The sequence below is a fragment of the Hippopotamus amphibius genome, chromosome 7 (genome assembly GCF_030028045.1).
Source record: "Hippopotamus amphibius kiboko isolate mHipAmp2 chromosome 7, mHipAmp2.hap2, whole genome shotgun sequence".
Taxonomy (NCBI): domain Eukaryota; kingdom Metazoa; phylum Chordata; class Mammalia; order Artiodactyla; family Hippopotamidae; genus Hippopotamus; species Hippopotamus amphibius.
The window spans coordinates 71,936,637-71,961,914 of NC_080192.1; the positions used below are offsets into that span (position 1 = coordinate 71,936,637).

General features: G+C 41.6%; 1 protein-coding gene across 4 annotated transcripts in view; it reads right to left on the reverse strand.

Annotated features, from left to right (window-relative positions):
* Positions 1-15,702: 15,702 nt before the first annotated feature.
* The window catches only part of LOC130857317 (interleukin-36 alpha-like), a 49,795-nt gene continuing 40,219 nt past the window's right edge, over positions 15,703-25,278 (reverse strand). For 3 of the 4 annotated variants that reach the window (XM_057742870.1, XM_057742869.1, XM_057742872.1), the window contains one exon: positions 15,703-16,862. In XM_057742870.1, the coding sequence (XP_057598853.1) occupies positions 16,647-16,862 (216 nt within the window). In that variant the 3' untranslated portion in view covers positions 15,703-16,646. The remainder of the gene's footprint in view (positions 16,863-25,278) is intronic. The other variant, XM_057742871.1, reaches the window with a different exon arrangement.

Here is a 25,278-nt window from a genome sequence, read left to right on the forward strand (position 1 = left end):
TCACTGTACAGTAGAAACTAACACAACACTGTAAAACAACTATATCCCAATTAAAAAAAAATCAGTGCTTACTCAGGGGTGGTTGTTAAGAGTAAATGAGTTAATGTACGTGAGGTGTTTAGAACAGTGCCAGGCACATAGTAGGCGCTTAAATGTCAGCTCTGTCATCACCAGCCACAGCAGCAGCAGCAGCTACATGGCCTTGGGAAATTTGCTTCATCTCTCTGATGTGATGATTCATCTCACCTCCTTTCTGTTTCTCTACAAAGACGAGAGTAATAGCCACCTCACTGGGTTGTCACGAGGACTGACTGAGACAGAGTCTGTGAAGAGCACGGTGGGCACGTGGCACAAACCCACAGACACCGGCTTCCTGCCCTCTCTGTGTTTCCCTGTCTCCTGCATTCCTCCCCAGGTACTTAGAGAGGAAACTGGGAACATAGCAGAGGCCAAGTTCACATTCACCTAAATCTGAGGCTGGTTCAAGACCCAGCACTTCCTTGCATGCGCTAATCTGCTTAGCTGGGCCAGTGAGGGAGAAAGCCCTTCCAAGCTACTTACAAGAAGGTTAACATTTGCTGCAAATTCCCTGTGCCCGGCACCATCTCAAAAGCAGTGCAGGCATTGTGCCAGGGCTCCTGTGAGAAAAGGGCTATTATTCTTATTCGCATCTGGCTGATAAGACAAAATGAGGCTTAGAGAGTTTGGGTCACAAGGTCACAAACTAGTAAGAGTTGGAGCCAGTATTGGTACCTTGGCAGTTCGATTCCAGACTAACTCACCCGATCCCCCACAGTGAACAAAGAAACCAGGGAATTCGTACAGATTCAAGCAATAGAGGAAAGGAGGGCAGAGCAGGAGGCTAGGGGACCTCCCTACCAGGGGTCTGTTTGCAGGAAGGACCAAGTCTCGAGAACAGCAGGGGCTTCAGAAAAGACAATGGAAACCACTGGTCCAGAGACAAAGGGCTCCACCGATACAGATAATACAGTGGCAGACATCAAGATGGCAGGGATTCCTCACTCCTTGGGGTGATTTCTGGCTTAGAACATCCATGAAGGCCCCGCCTGGCACAGGAGAGACCGTGGTGATGGACAGACACAGTCTCCAGGGAGCCCTGAGCAGAGAGGAATCTCAGACATGACTTGGGACTCCCACCCCAACTCCAGCCACATCCTGCGGTCACCGTGGGAGCGACAGGGGGGAAGGTGCCCCAGGGCTCTCAGCACATCTGAGGAACACTGGGCTCCTGTGAAATCACAGGGAGGTTTGAGGTCCGGGCACTGCAGCTGAGTGCTGAGCCAGAGCCGTGTCACTTTGCTTTTCCCCGCTTAGTCCTGTGTAATCTTCCAGGGTGGGCGGGCTGGGGACTGGCCCGTTCTACAAGCTGGGATCAGAGAGTGTGTGGGTGACCCACGCACGAGGCAGGGTGAGGCCCAGGACCTGTGTGTGTCACACCCACAGGCAGTTTCTCCCGACTGAGTCAGCGAGGGCAGGGCCAGAGCCACTGGCAACCTCCTTACCTCAACGTCAGGGGAGACCCTCCCGAGCAGGTCCAGGTTCTTCCCTCGTCTGTACCGCAGAGGCTTCCAGGGGACTCCCCTCCTGCGGGTTGTGTGGTTTGGCCACTGCTGGACTGCTATCTGCGGAACAGCTAGGACTTGAGCCAGATTCTGGACCCGAGTGTGAAACTGGAATTAAACCAAAAACATGGACGGGAGAAGCCAGCAGTTCAGGAAGAGTGCTGGTCTGGCCGCATTCTCCCTGCTCCCTGGGCCCTCCCCTCCTCCTGCGTATCAGCAGCGAGGCTCTGTGTGCATGGCTATGACCTCACCAGAGAGGGCGCTCTCGGCCAGGCTGGATCAGGCAGGCCACACTTGGATGCCTTTTTTTTTTAATAAATGTATGTTTAGTTTTTTTTAAGATGAATTAATTAATTTATTTATTAATGTATGTATGTATGTATGTATGTATGTATTTAATTTTGGCTGCAATGGGTCTTCGTTGCTGTGCACCGGCTTTCTCTAGTTGTGGTGAGCAGGGCTACTCTTTGTTGTGGTGCGTCGGCTTCTCATTGCAGTGGTTTCTCTTGCTGCAGAGCACGGGCTCTAGGCATGTGGGCTTCAGTAGTTGTGGCATGAAGGCTCAATAGTTGTGGCTCTCGGGCTTAGTTGCTCCACGGCACATGGGATCTTCACGGACTAGGGCTCAAACCCCTGTCCCCTGCATTGGCAGGTGGATTCTTAACCGCTGCGCCACCAGGGAAGCCCTGCTCCACACTTTCAGACATCCTGCGACCAATCCATGTAGTCTTTGCTCCTTTACAGCAAGGACTTGGAGCAGTGAGCACCCACAGCAAAACTAGGCAGGGCAAGGGGAGCTGCATGAGGGCTCCCCGGGAGGAAGCCCTAAGACCTCCTTAGCTCTGTCAGTGATGCTTGGCACACAGAGGGTAAAATTATCCCCTTTCTGAGCTCCTCAAGAACGGGGAATATTTCTTTTCTCTCCCCACCCCCCCATATATATATATATATAATCATATATATATATATATATATATTTGCTGTTGTGGTAACAATTATTACATAGGTTTTGAACATTGTCTTTTCTAATTTTTAAAAATTATTATTATATTTAATTGTGACGACATACACATAACAGAATGTATCATCTTAACTACTTTTAAGTGTACAGCTCAGTGGCATTAAACACATTCACACTGTTGTGCAACCATCATCACCCTCCATCTCCAGAATTTTTCATCTTGCAAAACTGAACCTTTGTGTTCAGTAACTCAGTAACTCCCCATTTCTCCCTCCCCTCAGCCCCTGGCCCCCACCATTCTACATCTGTCTCTGAATCTGACTACCCTAAGTACCTTATTTAAGCGGAATCATACGGTGTTTGTCCTTTTGTGACTGGCTTATTTCACTTACCACAATGTCCTCAACCATGTTGTAGCATGTGTGAGAATTTCCTCTTTTATTTTGTATTTTTTCAGACATTTTTAGAACCGTTGTTTTGTTTGTTTGTTTGGCCGTGCCACACGGCATGTGGGATCTTTATTCCCCAACCAGGGATCGAACCCATGTCCCCTGCAGTAGAAGCTCAGAGTCTTAACCACTGGACTGCAAGGGAAGTCCCCCACTCCTTCCTTTTTAAGACTAAATAATATTCCATTGTATGGATACACCACACCTTATTTATCCATTTATCAATAGATGGACACTGGGGTTTCCTCCATTTTTTGGCTACTGTGAGTAATACTGCTACGAACATGGGTATTCAAATATCTATTCAAGTCCCTGCTTTCAGTTTTTTGGGGGTATATTCCCAGAAGTGAATTGTTGGTTCATATAGTAATTCTATTTTTCATTTTTTGAGGAAATGCCATACTGTTTTCCACAGTGGCTGCATTTTACAATCCCACCAAAAGTACACAAGTGTTCCAATTTCTCCACATCCTCACCTATACTTGTTATTTTCTGTTGTGTAAGTTGTTTTTAATAGCCATCCTGACAAGTGTGAGATGGTATCTTGTGATTTTGATTTGCATTTCCCTAGTAACTAGATGCTGAGCATTTTTTTTCAAGTTCTTACTGGCCATTTGTATATCTTCAGAGAAATTCAAAAGACAATATAAATCCTTTTTAATCAGATTTTTTTTTGGTAGTTGAGTTGTAGTTATATATTCTGGATATTAAACTCTAATCAAATATATGATTCCCAATCAGTGGATTTCCTTTTCATTCTTTTAGTCAAAGGGCATTTGATAGTGTTCTTTGATGTACATAAGGTGTTTGTGTGTATTTTTATGTAGCCCCATTTATCTATTTTTTCTTTTATTGTCTTTTGGTCTCATATCCAAGATATCATTGCCAAATCCAACATCATGAAGCTTCCCCCTGTGTCTTCTTCTAAGTGTTTTATAGTTTAGCTCTTACATTCTAGTCTTTGATCCATTTTGAGTTAATTTTTGTATATGGTGTAAGGAATGGATCCAATTTCATTCTTTTGCAATGTAGACATCTAGTTTTCCCATCACCATTTGCTGAAATGATTGTCCTTTCCCCACGGAATGGTCTTGGCACCCTTGTGAAAATCATTTGACCATCTATACGAGGGTTTGTTTCTCTTCTATTCCATTTGTTTATATGTCTATCTTTATGCCAGTACCACACTTTTGATTACTGCAACTTTACTGTAAGTTTTGAAATTAGGAAATGTGAGGCTTCTTTCTTCTTTTCAAGATTGTTTTGTATGACTATCACTTTTATCAGAAAGATAATAGAAGCTCATTGTTGAAAATTGAAAAAATTCTTGTACCAGGGTATCCAACAATGAGACTTATTTTACTTCACTGTAATTTATTATATTTCATTTCATTGCATTTCATTAAGTATAAGAAATTGACACATTAGCAAATTGACAAGCACTTTTGTTTCTGATGATGAGAAAACCGATCTGCCCTGCAGATATTGAGCATTTATTTATTTTTTAATTTATTTATTTTATTTTTTATTTATTGGCTGCATTGGGTCTTCGTTGCTGTGCACGGGCTTTCTCTAGTTGCAGCGAGCGGGGGCTACTCTTCATTGCAGTGCTTGGGCTTCTTATTGCAGTGGCTTCTCTTATTGCAGAGCATGGGGTCTAGGCACACAGGCTTCAGCAGTTGTGGCATGTGGGCTCAACAGTTGTGGCTCATGGCTCTAGAGCACAGGCTCAGTAGTTGTGGCTCATGGGTTTAGCTGCTGTGCAGCACATGGGATCTTCCTGGCCCAGGGCTCGAACCCGTGTCCCATGCATTGGCAGGTGGATTCTTAACCACTGTGCCGCTAGGGAAGATAGTCCTGGCTATCTGCCTTTTAATATGCCCCAATTTGCTGGGAACTGTTTAGTTTTACTCCTGTTACTTCAGTATAAGTATTAATAGTATGTCTTTATGTGTGCTTTTTTAGTGTCCTGGTGTGGATAATAAATTTAATACATTTCCTTTCATCAGGATTACAAATGTATTTTGTTGGGTCTATCCTGTGGTTTTATTTTAGGTTTTCTGCCTACCATAATTTTTGTTATGCTACATTCATGCTTTTTGTTTGCTTTATTTTTTGTTTGTTTGTTTCATTTAATTTTTTTAATGTGTTAGAAGTATATAATCCTATTTTTATTTTTATACTAGCTAACAAATTTTTGATACACATATTTAAACTTACTTTTCAATTGCTCTAAAAATTTACATTTACTTAACAATTCAGCATGTTATATTCTACAAGACCTAACTGAGGACTAATTTTATGTGCTTTAAATAAATTAGATTTTTATTTCTTTTAAGAAAGTGAGGGATTAAGATATTCAGGCCAATTGAGACCACAGGTCAGAAAACTATGGCCCGAGGACCAAATCTGGCTCACTAGTTATTTTAATACAGTCTATGAGCTAAGAACATTTTTCACATTTTTAAATGAGTGAAATAAATTTTTAAAAGAATATTTCATAACAGTAAAATGTATATGAATTTCAATTTTCAGTGTTCATAAAAAAGGTTTATTGTAACACAGCATTGTTCATTGACTTATGCATTGTCTATGCCTATTTTGTGATGCTACTTTAACGGGGTTGAGTAGCTGTCATGTGGCTGACAAAGCCTAAAATATTTACTATTTGGCCCTTCACAGAAAAAGTTTGCTCATCCCTAGACCCCAGTCAAATGTTGCCTCTCTGTGCTTCCTTAGCTCGGGTACACATTGTCCACTTTTTATGTAGTGGGGAACCTAGGCCTGCTTCCCCCCACCAGGTTGATAACAGACAAAGGGCAAGAAATGATCTTAGTGATTTCGTTTCTCTCCATACCTGAGCACCACCCTCTACATTCAGACTATATCATGCTATAGACATCTATTTGAATTATCACCTACCAGCATTCCAACTTTGATCTGGTGTTTCTGATAACACTTTCATCTGCATGTGAATTCTCTCTCCAGATACGCAGTAAAATCTTAAGACTACATCGTGTACAATGAAAGGCTGAATCATACTGCATTACATAGTGGCTAATCTGAGGCTCTGTCTATAAATGTAAATGCGGCTTCTGTAGTATTAAAATGTACTGAGTTCTGCTTCCAGCAAGATGGTGTAACAAAAACCAAATTTAACTTCCCACCTGAATCAACTTAAAAAAAAAAAAAAGAACAAAATCTATGAAACAATAGTTTTAAAACACTGAACATCAGCTAGTGAAGGACAGTGATCCCTGAGAGGAAACAAATGAGGTGACTCAATAATTATCCCAGCTTTGGAGGAGAAACCCAGGCAGGGCCCTGCATTCTTTCTGAGTAGAGAAGATGGAATTTTTCAGTCCATGCAGATAAAGGTAGTTAGAGATCATAAAATAGAGTAGGGAAGGGCTGTATAGAAAAAGAATCCAGAAGATCCAGAGGGGGTCCCCATTGCATAGTCACCAGAGTGCTGATGAGTGCGTGTAGGTGAGGAACCTAACCAAGACTGGAGATTAAAACATTCTGAAAGATTAGTGGGAACAATACCTGTTCCTACTAACAAGGAGGGACAAAAATATATATGTAAAAAAATAATGGCGAACTGTTTTCCAAATTTGATGAAAGCTATGAACCCACAAATCCAATGAACCCATGCACATAAAACATAAAGAAAACTACACCAGGAACATCATAATTAAGTTTCAGAAAAAAACAGTGATAGTGAGAAAATCTTAAATGCAGCCAGAGGAGAAAAGATATGTTACATACCTAGAAACAATAATAAGGATGACAGCAGATTTTCTTGTGTCAGAAAGAATGCAAATGAGAAGGCAAGAGAGCAACATATTTGAAGTATTAAAAGAAAAACTGTCAACTATATTTTTACAGTTGTATACTTATAACTAGCAAAGATATTTTCCAAAAATAAAGGTGAAGTAAAGATCTCTTCATACACACACAGAAATGAAAGGGTACCCATGTGGGAATGTGGATATTCCCAAGAAATGAAAAACACTGAAAATTGTAACTACATTTATAAATATACAAGATTTTTAACTTAAGATTTAAATTTACTTATTTAAATTTATTTAAAATTTATTTATTTATTTAAAAATTTTAATGTCAGATTATAACATAGGTATTAATAAAATGGATGATAAGAAATAGCATTAAGTCTAGGAGAAACAAATGGAAGTATGTTATCTACTTGAAGGTAGGCTGGTAAATTAAGGACGGATAGTATAAACCATAAAGCAACCACTAAAATAACAATAATGTGGGATCATCTTATTATTGCAAATATTTTCTGTGTTTCTATACAAACATATGAGCATAGTAATTTACTAAACTAATCATTTCATTTATCTAAACCAAAAATCTAAATAATAAGATAAAATCTCGATTAGATTTGAAAAGTAAAGTCTATTATTTGGTTAATTGAATTTTTTTTCAATTTTTAAATTCTGAGTTTTATTTTTATTTTTTTTAAGTTCTTTATTGGGATATAATTGCTTTACACTCTTGTACCAGCTTTTGAGGTACACCAAAGTGAATCAGCTGTATTTATACATATATCCCCATATCCCCTCCCTCCTGCAATTCCCTCCCACCCTCCCTGTCCTGGCCTTCTAAGGCATCACCCATCATCAAGTTGATCTCCCTTTGTTAATAGAGCAACTTCCCACTAGCTATCTATTTTACAGTTGGTAGTGTAAATATGTCTGTGCTACTCTCTCACTTCATCACAGCTTCCCCTTCACCCCCTGCCCCCCCAACCCCATGTCCTCCAGGATCATAAACCTATTACTTTTATTCAGTAACATAGTAAACGAAATTGAAATTTCATCTCATTGTACTTCTCTCATTAGCTGTACAACCACTCACCTTAAGCGCCAAAGTAGTCTGGCCCTGGATTTCTGTGCAGCAGAGACAGAGATTTTGGTCCTTGATTCCCAGGTAATACGGAGTACTGTTTCCTTTATTGTAGAAGTCCGTGTCTGTACATTCTATTAAGGTAACAGTGACCGGAAACAGAGGGAAAATGGAAATAGGTGCCAGGCCCCAAGCAGTGGAGAGGCCAGTCCTTCTGGTCTGACACTCAGTTAGTCCTCCTGCCAGGGGGGTTGCTAAGCAGCTGGGACTTCCCCCCAGAAGGCTCCCCCCACTAGCCACGTGTCAGAGACCCTTCATCATTGTCTGAAACCCATTTCCTTTTTCTTCCTTAATATCGGAACTCCAGCTGTCACCAGGGCACATTACCTCCCCAAAATAAAAACAAATTTCCCACCACACTTACAGCTAACTTTAACCATATGCTTTAAGTTGTAGCCCATGTGATAGGAGTGGAACTGTGGTGTGAGATTTCTAAAAATGTTCTCTAAAAGTAGTTGACTTGGCTGGGAGGAACTTTTTTTCTTATACCTTGTGTCTTCATACTTAGATGAGGTAGAGGTGACCTTGAAGTTGGTAAAGCAGAATGCTAGAATCCTTGGACTCTGGTGGGATCAAGAAGGCACCATACTGGCCTCGGCCTGCCTTCTCAGGCTTCCTTTTCATGAGAAAGAAAGAAACGTCTATCGTATTTAAGTCCCAGTTGGATAGATATTCTGTCACTATCAGTTGAATTTAATTCCCAATTAATTTAGTAGATGATTCCCAAGAGCCTGGGTATTCTACATCTATCCTTCTGGGCAGGGGACAGGGAATTTATCCATTCAACTTTCTTTATCAGAGTGTTCACTCGAGACAAGGCCCTGGAGATTTAGCTGAGAACAAGAGAGACGTCATTATTGTTGCCATGGAAAATGAGACTAAATCATGTAAGCAGAGAAATGACCAGAACCACGATAAATGGCAACACCGCTTTGGGGAAAGTGACCAAGGCCTGGAACAGTAGGAGAGAGACCAAACTAAGAGAGAGAAACCAAGAAAGATCTCTCTGCAGAAGTGAAGCTCAGACCAAGACCTTAAAGCTAAGAGGAAGCTAGTGTACAAAGAAATGGGAATACGGTGGTGCAGGGGGTTGGATGAGGAGTGTTGACAGGGAAAGGAAATGTAAAGACCCTTACATGGCAAAGAGCTTGGTAAGTTCAAGTCTCTAAAAGGAGACTGGTGTGTCTGAGATCTCCCCACTGCCCCCTTTCCCTCACCTCCCACCCCCAAAACACCAATACATGGGAACAATATTCTTCAATTAACACAGTAAGAAGGTCACTCTTGATCCTTTGTGATGGCTGGATGGGAGGCTACACAAGTATAGTGGGAGGAAGGGCAGTGAGGAAGTGATACAGTAGTCCAGGTGAAAGATGACATTACCTCAGAAATAAGGCACGTTTTGCACATAGACTCATCAGTCTCTGATGATGGATTATATGGAGATTGAGGAAAAGGAGGAATAGAGGTATTTCCTGTATTTCTGGCTCCAGCAGACAGGGTGATGGTAGTGCCACCAATGAAGATGGAGTCGACTGGGTCTGTGAACAGTTCTGAGGAGTCAGATCCACAGTTCCACTTGGGCCAGATGTAGTTAGAGATGTCTGAGAGGACATCAAAGGACATGCGTAGGATTTTCAGAGGAGACATCTGGGTTGGAAGCATAAATGCCAGGATGAAGAGGCAAAACATCAACCCAAGAGATCAGCTCTCAGTCCCTTCAGAGGGGTAGTATGATGACTGCAGACTGAGTGCTGAAAATCCCCAACATTTGGATATTTTATAGAGAAAGTGGAGTCAGAAAGGAGAATGCAAAAGAGGAGCCAGTGAACTACAGAGAATGTCCTTATCAAAGGAGAAGATGGAGAGTGTTCAAGAAAGAAAGAGTTATCAATTATGCTGACTGCTGCTAAGGAACCAAATGTGAGGACAGAGAAGTGGGTCTGGTGACCTTGGAAAGAGAAACTGGGGGGGAGTGGGCAAAGAACAGTTCAGAAGTTTTATTGTTTGGTGTAAGTGTGAACAGGAGGGAAAATAGAGACAAGTTGAATAAATAACTCTTCCATGACTATGATTATATGCAGAGCAGTATTTTGGTAGCCATATAGGAGAATAGAATGGTTGCAGAAATGAAATGTGCAAATGCAGAGAAGGTTTTTAGTATTAGGCTTGGAAATGTTATATCAGAGCAGATCTCTCAATGATAGAAAGAATTCAGTAGACAGATAAAGACAGGATATGCCAGGAAGAGAGGAATTAAATCAAACATCGAAGGAACAAACAAGAAAGGAAAGAAGCTGATTTGGATTGACTTTTTTCAGCTTTATTGAGGTATAATTGACATGCGATGGATTGATGGGAGGAAGGAATATTCCCCCATTATTAGACGAGAGGACAGCAAATTAGAAAAGTGTAGGTATGAAAATGGGAAGATGGAATTTAAATCCGAGGACAGAGGTAGCAACAGTTGAAATTTAAAAACGAGAAAGTCCAAGGAGAAGGTCAGCTGCTAATTGAATGAATAATCCCTTCTTAACTGAGGACGTTTTCTTTCGGTAAGAAGAACTGCCAATCCATCACACCCTCATTTCTGGGTATGGGTGTCCTTTGTGTGAGGGAACCATTTTGCTCTTTCTTGCCCTTCTTGGGGACATCAAGCTGGTTCCCAGTTCCCAGAAGCTGGTTCCCAGGCTCACACAAACTCAGCCCCATCCCCAGTGGAGTTGATGTCCCTTCAAGAGGCAACACAGTGGTTTGATTGTCACTCACCAGGTTTGACATTGCTGCCAAAAGGAACTGCTGTTAAAGACTTTCCTTTTAGGACCCACACCATTTGCTGAGAATCAAGAATAAGACGGTAATTGGGAATTACCTTTGCTGCCAGATGACAGAAAAACACAAAATGCACATGAGGTTATTATAAACTCCAGGACTCCGATTGCATCCTGGTAATAAATGCTTTTGAATTCCTAGGGGTAGATTTACTGCTCTGACAAAGAGTGACTATAGGAGAAAGGAATGGGAAATAAGGCAGGAGCTGGTTTGTGAATCAAAGCATCTGAAAGGAGTTCCATGCATTCATAGTCCCAAGAGATTTTCAAGATTTACCCTTTTTTTCTAGGGTCATCAGTGACTTATCTTTGATTAACAGTCTCTGGGTAGTAACAAAATCAAATATATTTAAATCAGTCACCAATGTGTTGTTTGTTTCTTCTTTACTCTCTTTATCAAAATCAATAAGCAGTTCTAAATATACATCATAAGAAAAGAGCTCAATAAGATTTTCAAATGCAGGTTTTGTGATCCGAGTATTTTAGCAAGAACAGATACATTTGCAGCTTGAACAAATGATAGAGGCCCTTGTACCCTATGTCTTCCCAGAGGGCAGATGGAAATATTCCCAAGCTGGTTTGTGATTCACCACTTACACTCAAGTATAAACTCCAGGTGATCTTTAGGGCTTTCCATGAAGAGAACAAGGTAGATCAGATGGTGCAGAGGTTGTGGTCCATGGTTCTTGTGGGGGAAGGGGAAAGAAAAATATGTTATCCATTTCTCTCCCCTACCCCAGAATTCTGTGTAAAAAATTTTTTGAGAAAGCTTTCCTGAGAGCCTATGTTATCAATAGATACACATTTGAGACTAAGGATGGGAAAAGCATGTTCCTGGGCCATAAAACCCCAGATGGAAACTCTCATCACTGTCACGGCTGGGTGGTCCTGGCTCTCCAGGCTGCAGTGGCCCTAGGATGCCCTCCATCCATCACATCTGGGATTGTTAGGAGGTTCCGGCACATCAGCTCAGGCACCTTCTAGTGCAGCGAGTCTCTGGATTTAGAGGAAGGAAGGAAGGAAGAATGTGTGCCTTTCTCCATTTTGCCCTCCATACAGCTGGTGAGCCACCAAATCTCCTGACTTCAAGCTTTAGCATCCTAAATAATGGGCAGCTGCCCTGTCTCTCTCACTCCCGTCACCCCCACCCCTCATCCAAAGAGGCATCTCTAAGGATCCTGCACAAGAACATCCATGGGCCCCATGAGGTGTTTTGACTATTGGGGGACATCTGTCTCTGGACTTCCAGTTAGGGCCCCAAGACAGTTCTGCAAGAAGACCACAAACACCCCACAATGAGAACAAGTTGTTCACTGCCTCAGGACCCACAGTGCCTGATTCTAGGGTCATCCCCAGAAAGGGAGTAAGCAAACCACCACCTGCACCATTGGCAGCAGTCCCAGCTCCTGTGACACACTGTGTCTTGGACCAAAGCCTCCAGAGGCTCCTCAAGGCTGGACACAGAGTAACGAAAGAAGGCTCCCAACACATGGCTTCTGAGCAGCAGGAATTACGTTTGTCCAAAGAGATGCTCTTGTCCTTGAGTCCAATGTTAAAGCTCCACCTGCATCCAAGAGCCCTGTAAAGCTGCCCAGGACTCCCAGGCCTTTAAATGAGCAAGGAAAGAGTTATTTCCTGGCTCTGGGCTTGCCCACTTTGGCAAGAAAGCTAGTCCAGAACAGAGGTCCCGTGAGTCTTCAATGGGTAACTGGGTGCAACACAGATGTGGCTGGACTGGGGTCCTGGAGAAACCAGAAAGGAGTAAATGCCAGGAAACACCAATGAGGAAATACAGAAAAGGCCAGATGCTGAGTTAAGAAGGAGAGAAGGAAGGAGGAGAGCTTCCTTCTGGACTGCTTTGGAGGCAGAGGTGTGGCTCTCTTGATTCACTGACTGTGGGAGCCACAGGCCCATTCACATCTAATATGGGGTAATTTACAGTCCTCCTTTCAGAGTTTTTCATAACCAATACTGAGAGCTCATTCGGTATCTGATGGAGATTTACCTGATTCATCTTTTCATCCTCACAACAACCCTTTAGGGGCCTTTCATCTTTATTTCCTATGGAAGAAAACTGTCCCTGAGAGATAACAAAACTTACCCAAAGTCACATAGCTACTAAGAAATTTAGCTAAGTTAAAACCCAAGTCTTTCTGTTCTTAACCACTATGTGATGTGTTTCCTTTGGGTCATGGTCTCCTGCACCTTGTGTTAATGGAGACACATAGGAGGCCTTGTGTTCGGTGGTGGATGTTAAAAAACTGCACTGTGTCCAAGAAGGAGACGCACATAGTGGGAGGAAACTTAGAGGTCTTCTGGCTTCCTACCTCTGCATTAGGAATCAGACAGCCTCAACACTGGTGGTGAAATGGAATCATTACCCTTGAAACCCATGTTGTTGGTCAGTCCTAAATGTTAAAAACAAAACAAAACAAAACAAAAAAAAACCCTATTCATTCTATGCCAAAATTTGCTTCCATATAACTCACAAGCACTGATCAGGGTTCTGTTCTGTGAACCCCATCAGTGGTGAAATCCACTACTGACTCTCTCCCTAGGAGTACTGCAGTAGCCCCTAACTGGTCTCCCTGCTTCTGTTCTTACCTCCCTAGAGTTCAACTTCCAGCCAGCAGTGAGCAAGATCAAAGATGTCAATGTCCTACTCAGAACTCTTCAATGACTTCACATCACAGTCACAAAGCTCTCACCATGGTTCACACAAGTACACATAACCTCGCCCTTGCTTGTCTCTCCACATGACTTCTATCCCTGCCCTTCCGATCCTGCCTGCTCTAGCTGCACTGGGATCTTGCTAATTCTCCCACCAAGAGAGCTCATCCTCGTAGGGAGCCTCTTCTGTTTCTCTGCAGGAATGGGCTTCCCCAGATCATTATGGGGTCCACCCCCACAGTTCTATGCGTTTGCAAAAAAACCAACCTCTAAATGATGTCTTCCCTGACTGCCCTATCTCCAAGAGCCCCCTCACTCATGCTCTGATTTCTAATTCTTCTCTATTATTTTCTTTATAAAATGTATGTCTGCGTGACCTTATCTGTGTATGTACATACATATGCATGTATTGTCCTCACCACCAAAAGGCCAGCTCTGTGGGACCAAGGAACTTGTCTGTCTCGTTAACTACATCCTTAATGGCTGGAATAGTGTCTAGTCCACTTTTGGGACTAATAAAAATTTGTTAAATAAGCAAAGGAATGAATGGAGTATCCTATGAATAAGAGGAAGACTGGGAAGAGAGAAAGGGAGAGAGCTGCCTTGTAGGGGCATCACTTGAGGTGAGGGGTGAAGTTCCTGCCCTCTTTATGGAGAAATGTCAGAGGCTGCTCTCCTAACCCATATCAGGAATAGAGTACCCCAGGAGAATTTCTCAAACAGATAGAGAAGACTGGGAGCTTCACCTTCAGCTGGATAACTGATATACCTGAAGACACTCGGACTCACCCTGGTTCCTCAACCAGGGTACAGTGTGTAGAGAGGGAGTTCCTGGGGAGCCTGACATGGGTTCCAGCCTTGCACCCAGGAGACCATACACCCCAGTTGGTCCAAGAGCAACCAGTTTATGTCCTTCATCTCAGTGTGATTCTTTTTTTTTTTTTTTTTGGCTGTGCCATGTGGCTTGCAGGATCTTAGTTCCCCTCAACCAGGGATCAACCCCAGGCCCCAGCAGTGAAAACACTGAGTCCTAACCACTGAATCACCAGGGAATTCCCCCAGTATGATTCTTAATAGAGCTCCTTTCAGTCTCTTAGGAGTCTTGGTCACCACAGCCCTAGGGAAATTACCAACATAAGGAAAGGCAGAGGAGAAACAGGTCTATCTTTTTGTAGGAACCATGAGATATGGAAAGCTCAGGGATTGCTGTGCTATCTATCACCAGGAAGAAATCTAATTCCGGACACTGATGTGGCCACTCAAATGCTGAAAGGTGGAAGATATTAGGATGGGATGAGGGAGTTGGGCCAATGCCTGTGGGGCCCAGGAAGTCATCAATGTGTTTGGAAAAATAGTATCTCCACATCTTTCTCCAAATCTTGGGACAGGTAAAAATATAACAGAAAGTAAAAATCACAAGACGACATGGATTAAAAATCACCATATTGGGGAATTCCCTGGTGGTGCAGCAGTGGTTACACCTGCCAGTGCAGGACACATGGGTTTGATCCCTGCTCCGGGAAGATCCCACATGCTGCGGAGCAAATAAGCCCATGCACCACAACTACTGAGCCTGCGCTCTAGAGTCCTTGTGCCACAACTACTGAACCCACGTGCTGCAACTACTGAAGCCTGTGTACCTAAAGCCCATGCTCCATAATAAGAGAAGCCACTGCACTGAGAAGCCCATGCCCCGCAATGAAAAGTAGCCCCCACTTGCCACAACTAGAGAAAGCCCACGTGCAGCAACAAAGACCCAATGCGACCCAAAAAAACAAAAAAAGAAATCACCATATTGCAGACAATGAAGTTTACTGACATGTGCAAAGAAATGTTATTTCATAAAAAGGTAGAAGAAGACAAATTTGTAAGAAATATGCTCTAGATAAATGGGAGCCATGTCAGATTATGGCTTGTGAGTTTATGGAAAAGACCCACAGGAGACTCTCAGAAATCCTTGCCGGGATGGGATGGGGGAGCTTTTCAGTTAGCTGTGCACTAGCATTACACACTGAAATATGAAGTACGATTTCTATTAATGATGCTTTTTTGTACCACCCACCCTAGTAGTGGGGCTGGGGGAAACCTGAGTTTAGGAAGACACCACCTTCCCCAACTATCCTACTGGGTTCTTCTTAGAAATGGGAGACTTCATGGGAATGTGCTTTACGAACAATAAAACTCCTTATGAATGCAAGGAATCAATATTATGATCATGAAATCCCGTTAAAGTCATTCCACTCATAACAGAGAAACTGAGAGGACAAAATTTTTATTTCACAAATTTAACACTCCATAAGATCCAATGATAATGCTTTAGGTGAAAGTTTCATAAACACCACTAGTTCTTCATTCAAACCAGCAGAACATACAACTTCACTGAGACACAAACCACAGCCAGGAGGGGCTCAGCTTACTTTGTGGTCTTTTCTTTTATGGAACTTCCATGTCTGCTTCTTCCCACCAGGAGTCAAAAGATCTTGATGTAACACCACGGAGCAATGTGTCTGAAAATCTAGAGATCTGGACTCCAGATGAAAGAATCATCACCTTTATTTATTATTTGACGTATCATTAGCAAGGATATTAAGTAGAGTTTTATTATTTTTGTCAAGTTGTCATAATTTAGCTACATGCCCATAGCAAAGACCCTCAATTTCCCTGGACTGTTTTTCATATGGCCCCTGGGAGAGCACATATAGCCCCTGGGAGAACACATATAGCTTGGCCCACTGTTGCATGGATGTTAGGTCATTGCATGGATGTACGGAGGCCAGTAAGGTACCCTTGGGTGAACAGCCCAGCCACAGATTCTTCCTTCCTTCTACACTAAGACTTGACTGCTTACTCCCCTTTTAATCTGGTTTGTACTTTCAAAAATTGAACACATAGGGGACTTCTCTGGGAGTCCAGTGGTTAGGACTCTGCACTTCTACTGCAGGGAGCATGGATTCAATTCCTGGTCAGGGAGCTAAGATCCTGTATGCCCCCCAACCCCCCCCAAAAAAAATGGACGTAATTCTGGCAACTCTGCCTTCCCTTGTTGAATGCTTGTATAACAGCATTCATCTCAGAAGAACTTGTTTCTTTCTTTCTTTTTTAATTAAAGTATAGTTGATTCACAGTGTTGTGCTTCAGAAGCACTTGGAGAGCTAGAATGGAGGAAACCAAGACAACATTCTCTGCGAGGAGAACAACCCCCAACCCTAGACCAACCTTAAGGCTGAAGTACAGTGAGCCCAAAGTTAGTGGTGTAGGCTTGCCCCAATTCTTGGGTAATAATGAGAGGACAGCCTCCATTGGAGCAGGAGGCGATGAACCAGCCAGGAAAGGCCACGGACTCAAAGGTGGAGGTACTGCCACTCTGTTCATAGTAGAAGAGAAAGGGCTTCACAGGCTCAGGTTGGCGGTACAGATCCATTATGTTCTGTTCCTGAAGGGCGAGAAGGAAGGCCCATGGAGAAACATAACTGTTAGGGTTGTTCCACATTCTTTACACACTAACAGTTCCTATCTAACCAAGATAGGCTTGTCCATTCATTGAAACAGGCCTGGGAACCTCTGTTTCATATTATACCATTAAAAATTATAAGCCCCGGGAAAAAAGGTGGCGGCGAAGTAGAGAGACGTGGAGTGCATCCCTCTCCACAGATGCATTGGCAATGCACAGAAGGCCGCAGTCATTCCCACAGAGAACCAGCTGAACACCAGCAGACGGCCTCGGACACCAGAAAGGGCTGCGGGGAGCCCGACATAGCCGGTAGGGAGACATCTACAAGGGCTCAAAGAGGGTGAAGCGGTGGAGCTGTGGCAGACGGAAGGGAGTGAGAAACATACGGAGGGTCCTCAGCGCAGCTCAGCGTTCCCGGACCGAGACATCGATCCGCAGCTGAACGGAGGGTCCAGGAGCGGGAGCGTGGGAACCGGAGAGCTGGTTCAGGGTGAGAAACATTGTTGCCGGTAGGGTGATGGACCGAGAGGACAGGAGGGAGGAGGTCCGCGGAGAGGAGTGCCCGTCCCTGAGAGCTGCCCGGCCATGATGGCGGCTGGAGGCTGTGGGCTCACGGGCGGGGGGGAGGAGCCACGCGCATAGCCTCTCCCTCTCTTTCTGCGCCTCTGCAACAGGCAGTGGAGAGACGCCCTGCGGGCCACCTAAAGCGCTCAGGGATAACAAGCACCCTCAGGCACTCGGGCAGGGCTAGATTAAAACCCCTTGCAACCGCCAGCAGCAGGGAGGCTGCCGAGAGAAAAAAAAAAAAAAAACAACAGCATCAAAAAGAAAAAAACCCCGAGAGAGGCCCAACTCTAAGACTTTCTGTTTACGCCTGAGCCACCGGCGTCCCTCTGCAACAGGCACCTCCAAGCCCGACTGAAACAACAGTGCGCCACTGCTCACTCACTCCCAGGAGAAGGAGCCACTATTGTGCCCTCTCCCTCCCCACACACCGACGCTTACAGACGAACAATAAAGGAACCTCTGCTGGTCACAGAATAACGCAAAAAAACCCCAAGGCAAGGAGAAGGGCACTTACAGCTGAGACGCTAAGGAAACAGAAATAGTAGTATCAATACCTATTGAACTGGTCCATTCTGGGATCAGTTCTGGATTTTTTTTTTTCTTCTTTTTCTCTCTCTCTTTTTTTTTTTTTTTTTTTCTTTGTTAAATACGATCTTAAGCCCTAAGGGATCTACAAGTTTTATAACATAATTTTTTAATGATATTTTTTATTCTTTTTTTTTTTTTTTTGCCTTTTTATATACTTCTATATCTAGCTAAGTTTTTGGTAGTACGGACAATATATCTCTCATACTTTCCTTTCATCCCTATCTTTTATACATTTCTATTTCTTTCTTTTTATTTGCATATTTCCAACCACATTACGCTCTTCTGTTCCCCTTTCTTCCAGCCATTTTGTTTATTTTATCTTAACATACTTATAAGCAACACTATCGGTCTGCTCAGACTCCTTGCTCTGTTCTCTAGATGATGCACTGCCTTGGTATTTAATATTAGGCTTTTGTCTTTATCTTAGTTCTTAGTACACTTGTCTAACTACATTCTGAGAATCTCCATTCTCTCTGGTGGTACCCTAGCTCTTTTCTATATTTGATCCTAGCTTACAAAATCTCCCTGGATTGATGTTTGTATGTGTAGGGTGTTATTTGTTTGTTTGTTTGCTTTTGCTTTTGTCTCTGATTTGTTCTGTTTCAGTTGTCAATTTCTGTTGGGCTTCTCTTTGAATATCTGATAGCACACTGGGGTTCTGTCAGGTGTTTCTAGAGCCTTATGTCCTAACGGATTCAGTAATTGTGTGTCTTATATATGTATGTGTTTCCTAGACTTAATATTCATTTAATCCAATACTTGGACATTCATCTGAGGCTTGGACAGTCTTCTATAAACACCTCTATCACCAGGACAGGCAACCCCAAAAGCTTGGACAACCATGAGGAAACAAAGAAACACCATGCAGGCAAAGGAGCAGGAAAAAAACCCACAAGACCAAATAAATGAAGAGGAAATAGGAAAAATGCCTGAAAAAGAATTTAGAGTAATGATAGTAAAAATGATACAAAATCTTGATAACAAAATAGAGAAAGTACAAGAAACAGTTCATAAGAACTCAGAAAAACAAACAGCAACGGATAACAAAATAACTGAAATTAAAAATACTCTAGATGGTATAACCAGCAGAATGACTGAGGCAGAAGAAAGAATAAGTGAGTTGGAAGATAGAATGGGGGAAATAAACGCCACAGAGCAGGAAAAAGAAAAAAGAATAAAAAGACTAGAAGACAGTCTCAGAGACCTCAGTGATAACATTAAGCGTACCAACATTCGCATTATAGGCATCCCAGAAGAAGAAGAAAACAAGAAAGGGTCTGAGAAAATATTTGAAGAGGTTATAGTGGAAAACTTCCCCAACATGGGAAAGGAAATAATTAACCAAGTCCAAGAAGCACAGAGAGTCCCATACAGAATAAACCCAAGAAGAAATACACCAAGACACATATTAATCAAACTAATGACAATTAAACACAAAGAAAAAATATTAAAAGCAGCAAGAGAAAAGCAACAAACAACATATAAGGGAAAACCCATCAGGATAACAGCTGACCTTTCTACAGAAACTCTGTAGGCCAGGAGGGACTGGCAGGATATACTGAAAGTCCTGAAAGAGAGAAACCTACAGCCAAGAATACTCTACCCAGCAAGAATCTCATTCAGATTTGATGGAGAAATCAAAAGCTTTCCAGACAAGCAAAAGTTAAGAGAATTCAGCACCACCAAACCAGCCTTACAACAAGTGCTGAAGGAACTTCTCTAAGTAGGAAACACAAGAAAAGGAAAACACCTGCAAATACAAACCCAAAACAATTAAGAAAATGGTAATTGGAACACACATGTCAATAATCACTTTAAATGTAAATGGATTAAATGCTCCAACCAAAAGACACAGACAGGCTGAATGGATACAAAAACAAGACCCTTCTATATGCTGCCTACAAGAAACCCACTTCAGACCAAGGGATACATATAGACTGAAAGTAAAGGGATGGAAAAAGATATTCCATGCAAATGGAAGTCAAAAGAAAGCTGGAGTAGCAATACTCATATCAGACAAATTAGACTTTAAAGTAAAGACTATTAAAAGAGAGAAGCAAGGACACTACGTAATGATCAAGGGATCCATTCAAGAAGAACATATCACAATGGTAAATATCTATGCCCCCAATAGAGGAGCACCTCAATACATAAGGCAAATGCTAACAGCTCTAAAAGGGGACATCGACAGTAACACAATAATAGTGGGAGACTTGAACACCCCACTTACATCAATGGACAGATCATCCAAACAGAAAATAAATAAAGACACACAAGCTTTACATGACACATTAGACCATCTCGACTTAATTGATATTTATAGGACATTCCATCCAAAAACTACAGACTATACTTTCTTCTCAAGTGCACACAGAACATTCTCCAGGATAGATCACATCTTGGGTCACAGATCAAACCTTGGCAAATTCAAGAAAATTGAAATCATATCAAGCATCTTCTCAGACCACAATGCCATGAGATTAGATATCAATTACAGGAAAAAAACTGCAAAAAATACAAACACATGGAGGCTAAACAATTCACTCTTAAACAACCAAGGAATCACTAAAGAAATCAAAGAGGAAATCAAAAAATATCTAGAAATAAATGACAATGAAAACACAACAACCCAAAACCTATGGGATGCAGCAAAAGCAGTTCTAAAAGGGAAGTTTATAGCACTACAGTCCTACCTTAAGAAACAAGAAAATTATCGAATAAACAACCTAACCTTACACCTAAAACAACTAGAGAAAGAAGAACAAAGAAACCCCAAAGTGAGCAGAAGGAAAGATATCATAAAGACCAGAGCAGAAATAAATGAGAAAGAAAGGAAAGAAACCAAAAGAAAAATAAATAAAACTAAAAGCTGGTTCTTTGAGAAGATTAACAAAATTGATAAACCATTAGCCAGACTCATCAAGAAAAAAAGGGAGAAGATGCAAATTAGAATTAGAGATGAAAAAGGAGAAGTAACAACGGACACCTCAGAAATACAAAACATCATGAAAGACTACTACAAGCAACTATATGCCAATCAATTGGATAACCTGGAAGAAATGGATATATTCTTAGAAAAATACAATCTTCCAAGACTGAACCAGGAAGAAATAGAAACCATGAACAGACCCATCACAAGTATGGAAATTGAGGCAGTGATTAAAAATCTCCCAACAAACAAAAACCCAGGGCCAGATGGGTTCATGGGCAAATTCTATCAAATGTTTCGAGAAGAGTTAACACCTACCCTTCTCAAACTCTTCCAAAATATTGCAGAAGGCAGAACACTCCCAAACTCATTCTACGAGGCTACCACCACCCTGATACCAAAACCAGGCAAAGATGTCACAAAAAAAGAAAACTACAGACCAATATCACTGATGAATATAGATGCAAAAATCCTCAACAAAATACTAGCTAACAGACTCCAACAGCACATTAAAAAAATCATACACCATGATCAAGTGGGGTTTATCCCTGGGATGCAAGGATTCTTCAATATATGCAAATCAATCAACGTGATACATCATATCAACAGATTGAAGGATAAAAACCATATGATCATTTCAATAGATGCAGAAAAAGCTTTTGACAAAGTCCAACATCCATTTATGATAAAAGCTCTCCAGAAAATGGGCATAGAAGGAAATTACCTCAACATAATAAAAGCCATATATGAAAAACCAAAAGCCAACATCATTCTCAATGGGGAAAAACTGGAAGAATTCCCTCTAAGAACAGGAACAAGACAAGGGTGTCCACTCTCACCACTATTATTCAACATAGTTTTGGAAGTTTTAGCCACAGCAATCAGAGAAGAAAAAGAAATCAAAGGAATCCAAATTGGAAAAGAAGAAGTAAAATTGTCACTCTTTGCAGATGACATATTATATATAGAAAACCCTAAAGACTCTACCAGAAAACTGCTAGCACTAATTGATGAGTTGAGTAAAGTAGCAGGATACAAAATTAATGCACAGAAATCTCTTGCATTCCTTTACACTAACAACAAAAGAGCAGAAAGAGAAATTAAGGAAACTCTCCCATTCACCATTACAACAAAAAGAATCAAATACCTAGGAATAAACCTGCCTAAGGAGGCAAAAGATCTGTATGCAGAAAACTTTAAGACATTGATGAAAGAAATCAAAGACGACACAAACAGATGGAGGGACATACCATGTTCCTGGATTGGAAGAATCAACATCGTGAAAATGTCTGTACTACCCAAAGCAATTTACAGATTCAGCGCAATCCCGATCAAATTACCAATGGCATTTTTCACAGAACTAGAGCAAGAAATCTTATGATTTGTATGGAAATGCAAAAGACCCCGAATAGCCAAAGCAATCTTGAGAAGGAAAAATGGAGTTGGTAGAATCAGGCTTCCTGACTTCAAACTATACTACAAGGCCATAGTGATCAAGACAGTATGGTACTGGCACAAAAATAGAAAGGAAGATCAATGGAATAGAATAGAGAACTCAGAAGTAAGCCCAAACACATATGGGCACCTTATCTTTGACAAAGGAGGCACGAGTATACAATGGGAAAAAGACAGCCTCTTCAATAAGTGGTGCTGGGAAAATTGGACAGCAACATGTAAAAGAATGAAATTCGAACACTTCCTAACACCATACACAAAAATAAACTCCAAATGGATTAAAGACCTACATGTAAGGCCAGATACTATAAAACTCCTAGAGGAAAACATAGGCAGAACACTCTATGACATCCATCAAAGCAAGATCCTTTTTGACCCACCTCCTAGAATCATGGAAATAAAATCAAGAATAAACAAATGGGACCTCATGAAACTTAAAAGCTTTTGCACAGTGAAAGGAACCATAAACAAGACTAAAAGGCAACCCTCAGAATGGGAAAAAATAATTGCCTATGAAACAACGGACAAAGGATTAACCTCCAAAATATACAAGCAGCTCATGAAGCTTAATACCAAAAAAGCAAATAACTCAATCCACAAATGGGCAGAAGACCTAAATAGACATTTCTCCAAAGAAGACATACAGAAGGCCAACAAACACATGAAAAGATGCTCAACATCACTCATCATCAGAGAAATGCAAGTCAAAGCCACAATGAGGTATCACCTCACACCAGTCAGAACAGTGATTATCAAAAAATCTAGAAACAATAAATGTTGGAGAGGGTGTGGAGAAAAGGGAACTCTCCTGCACTGTTGGTGGGAATGTAAGTTGGTACAGCCACTATGGAAAACAATTTGGAGGTTCCTTAAAAAACTACAAATAGAACTACCATATGATCCAGTAATCCCACTCCTGGGCATATACCCAAAGAAAACCATAATCCCAAAAGAAACTTGTACCATAATGTTTATTGCAGCACTATTTACAATAGCCAGGACATGGAAGCAACCGAAATGCCCATCAACAAATGAATGGATACAGAAGATGTGGCATATATATACAATGGAATATTACTCAGCTATGAAAAGGGGTGAGATGGAGCTATATGTCATGAGGTGGATAGACCTAGAGTCTGTCATACATAGTGAAGTAAGTCAGAAAGAGAAGGACAAATATTGTATGCTAACTCACATATACGGAATCTAAAAATGGTACTGATGAACTCAGTGACAAGAACAAGGATGCGGATACAGAGAATGGACTGGAGAACTCGAGGTATGGGAGGGGGCGGGGGGTGAAGGGGAAACTGAGACAAAGCGAGAGAGTAGCACAGACATATATATACTACCAACTGTAAAATAGTCAGTGGGAAGTTGTTGTATAACAAAGGCAGTTCAACTTGAGGATGGAAGATGCCTTAGAGGACTGGGGTGGGGAGGGTGGGGGGGACTCAAGGTGGGGAGTCAAGGAAGGGAGGGAATATGGGGATATGTGTAAAAAAACAGATGATTGAACCTGGTGTACCCCCAAAAAAATTTAAAAAAATAAAAAAAAAGCTGTTTATCACAAAAAAAAAATTATAAGCCCCAAATACTTTACAAATGTTAAGTTTAGGAGTGACATCTTAGACCCCCAATTTCAGTAGTTCTTACTGTGAAGCTTTGGAGGAAAATTGTTGACATCAAAGTTTTTGAGAATACAAAGCACAGCTTCAGCCATTACCTGTTGCTTAGAAATGGACAAACCCAAGGAATATTTACATAACAGTTACCATGAATTTCGAATTTAAACAGAATTGTTTAATGTCAGGTGTCTCCAACCTCAGAACTATTGACTTTCAGGGTGGGATAATCCTTTGCTGTCAGGAGCTGTCTTGTGTATGGTGGGACGTATAGCAGCATTCCTGGCTTCTACCCACCAGAGATCAGTAACACATCCCCCAGCCCTCAGCTGTGGCAACCAAAAATATCTCCAGACATCGACAAATTTCTGGGGAGCAAATTGCCCCTCCTTGAAAACCACTGTTGTATATACTGTCATCAAATTGAGTGTCTGCCTATGCCTGTTTAATGAAAAGGATCAAGAGATTTCCTAAAGCACACAGAGGCCTGGTTTGTGATCTTCCTGTAACTTAAAATATTTTTGAATAACGTAGAATAGCAATTATTAAAATGTTTGTTACAGAGAATTGTTTGTTCACTTAAAGTTGAAAACTATCTCTTGTCAAAAAGATATTTTAATTTCCTCATCTAGCTAGTCCCACATAGCTGATTCTACCCATACACATACAGTTGGCCCTCCCTATCCGTGGGTTCTGCATCCTTGGAGTCAACCAACTGAGGACTAAAAATATTTGGAAAAAACAAAAAATTCCAGAAAGTTCCATAAAGCAAAACTTGGATTTGCTGTGTGCTGGCAACTATTTACATAGTGTTTACATTGTATTAGGTATTATAAGTAATCTAGAGATGATTTGAAGTATATGAGAGGATGTGCATAGGTTACATGACTATATAGGATATATAAGGAATTTGAATGTCCACTTTGGTATCCATGGCAGGTAGGAGGTCCTGCAACAACTCCCCTGCAGATACCAAGTGACAATTGTGTGTGTATGTACATATATACACATATATATTCTACTATATGTTTTTTTTTATTGGAGTATAATTGCTTTATAATGTTGCGTTAGTTTCTGCTGCACAGTGAAGTGAATCAGCTATGTGTATACCTATATCCCCTCTCTCTTGGACCTCCCTCCCACCCCACCCCCATCTCACCCATCTAGGTCATCACAGAGCACTGAGCTGAGCTTCCAGTGCTTTACAACAGGTTCCCACTAGCTATCTATTTTA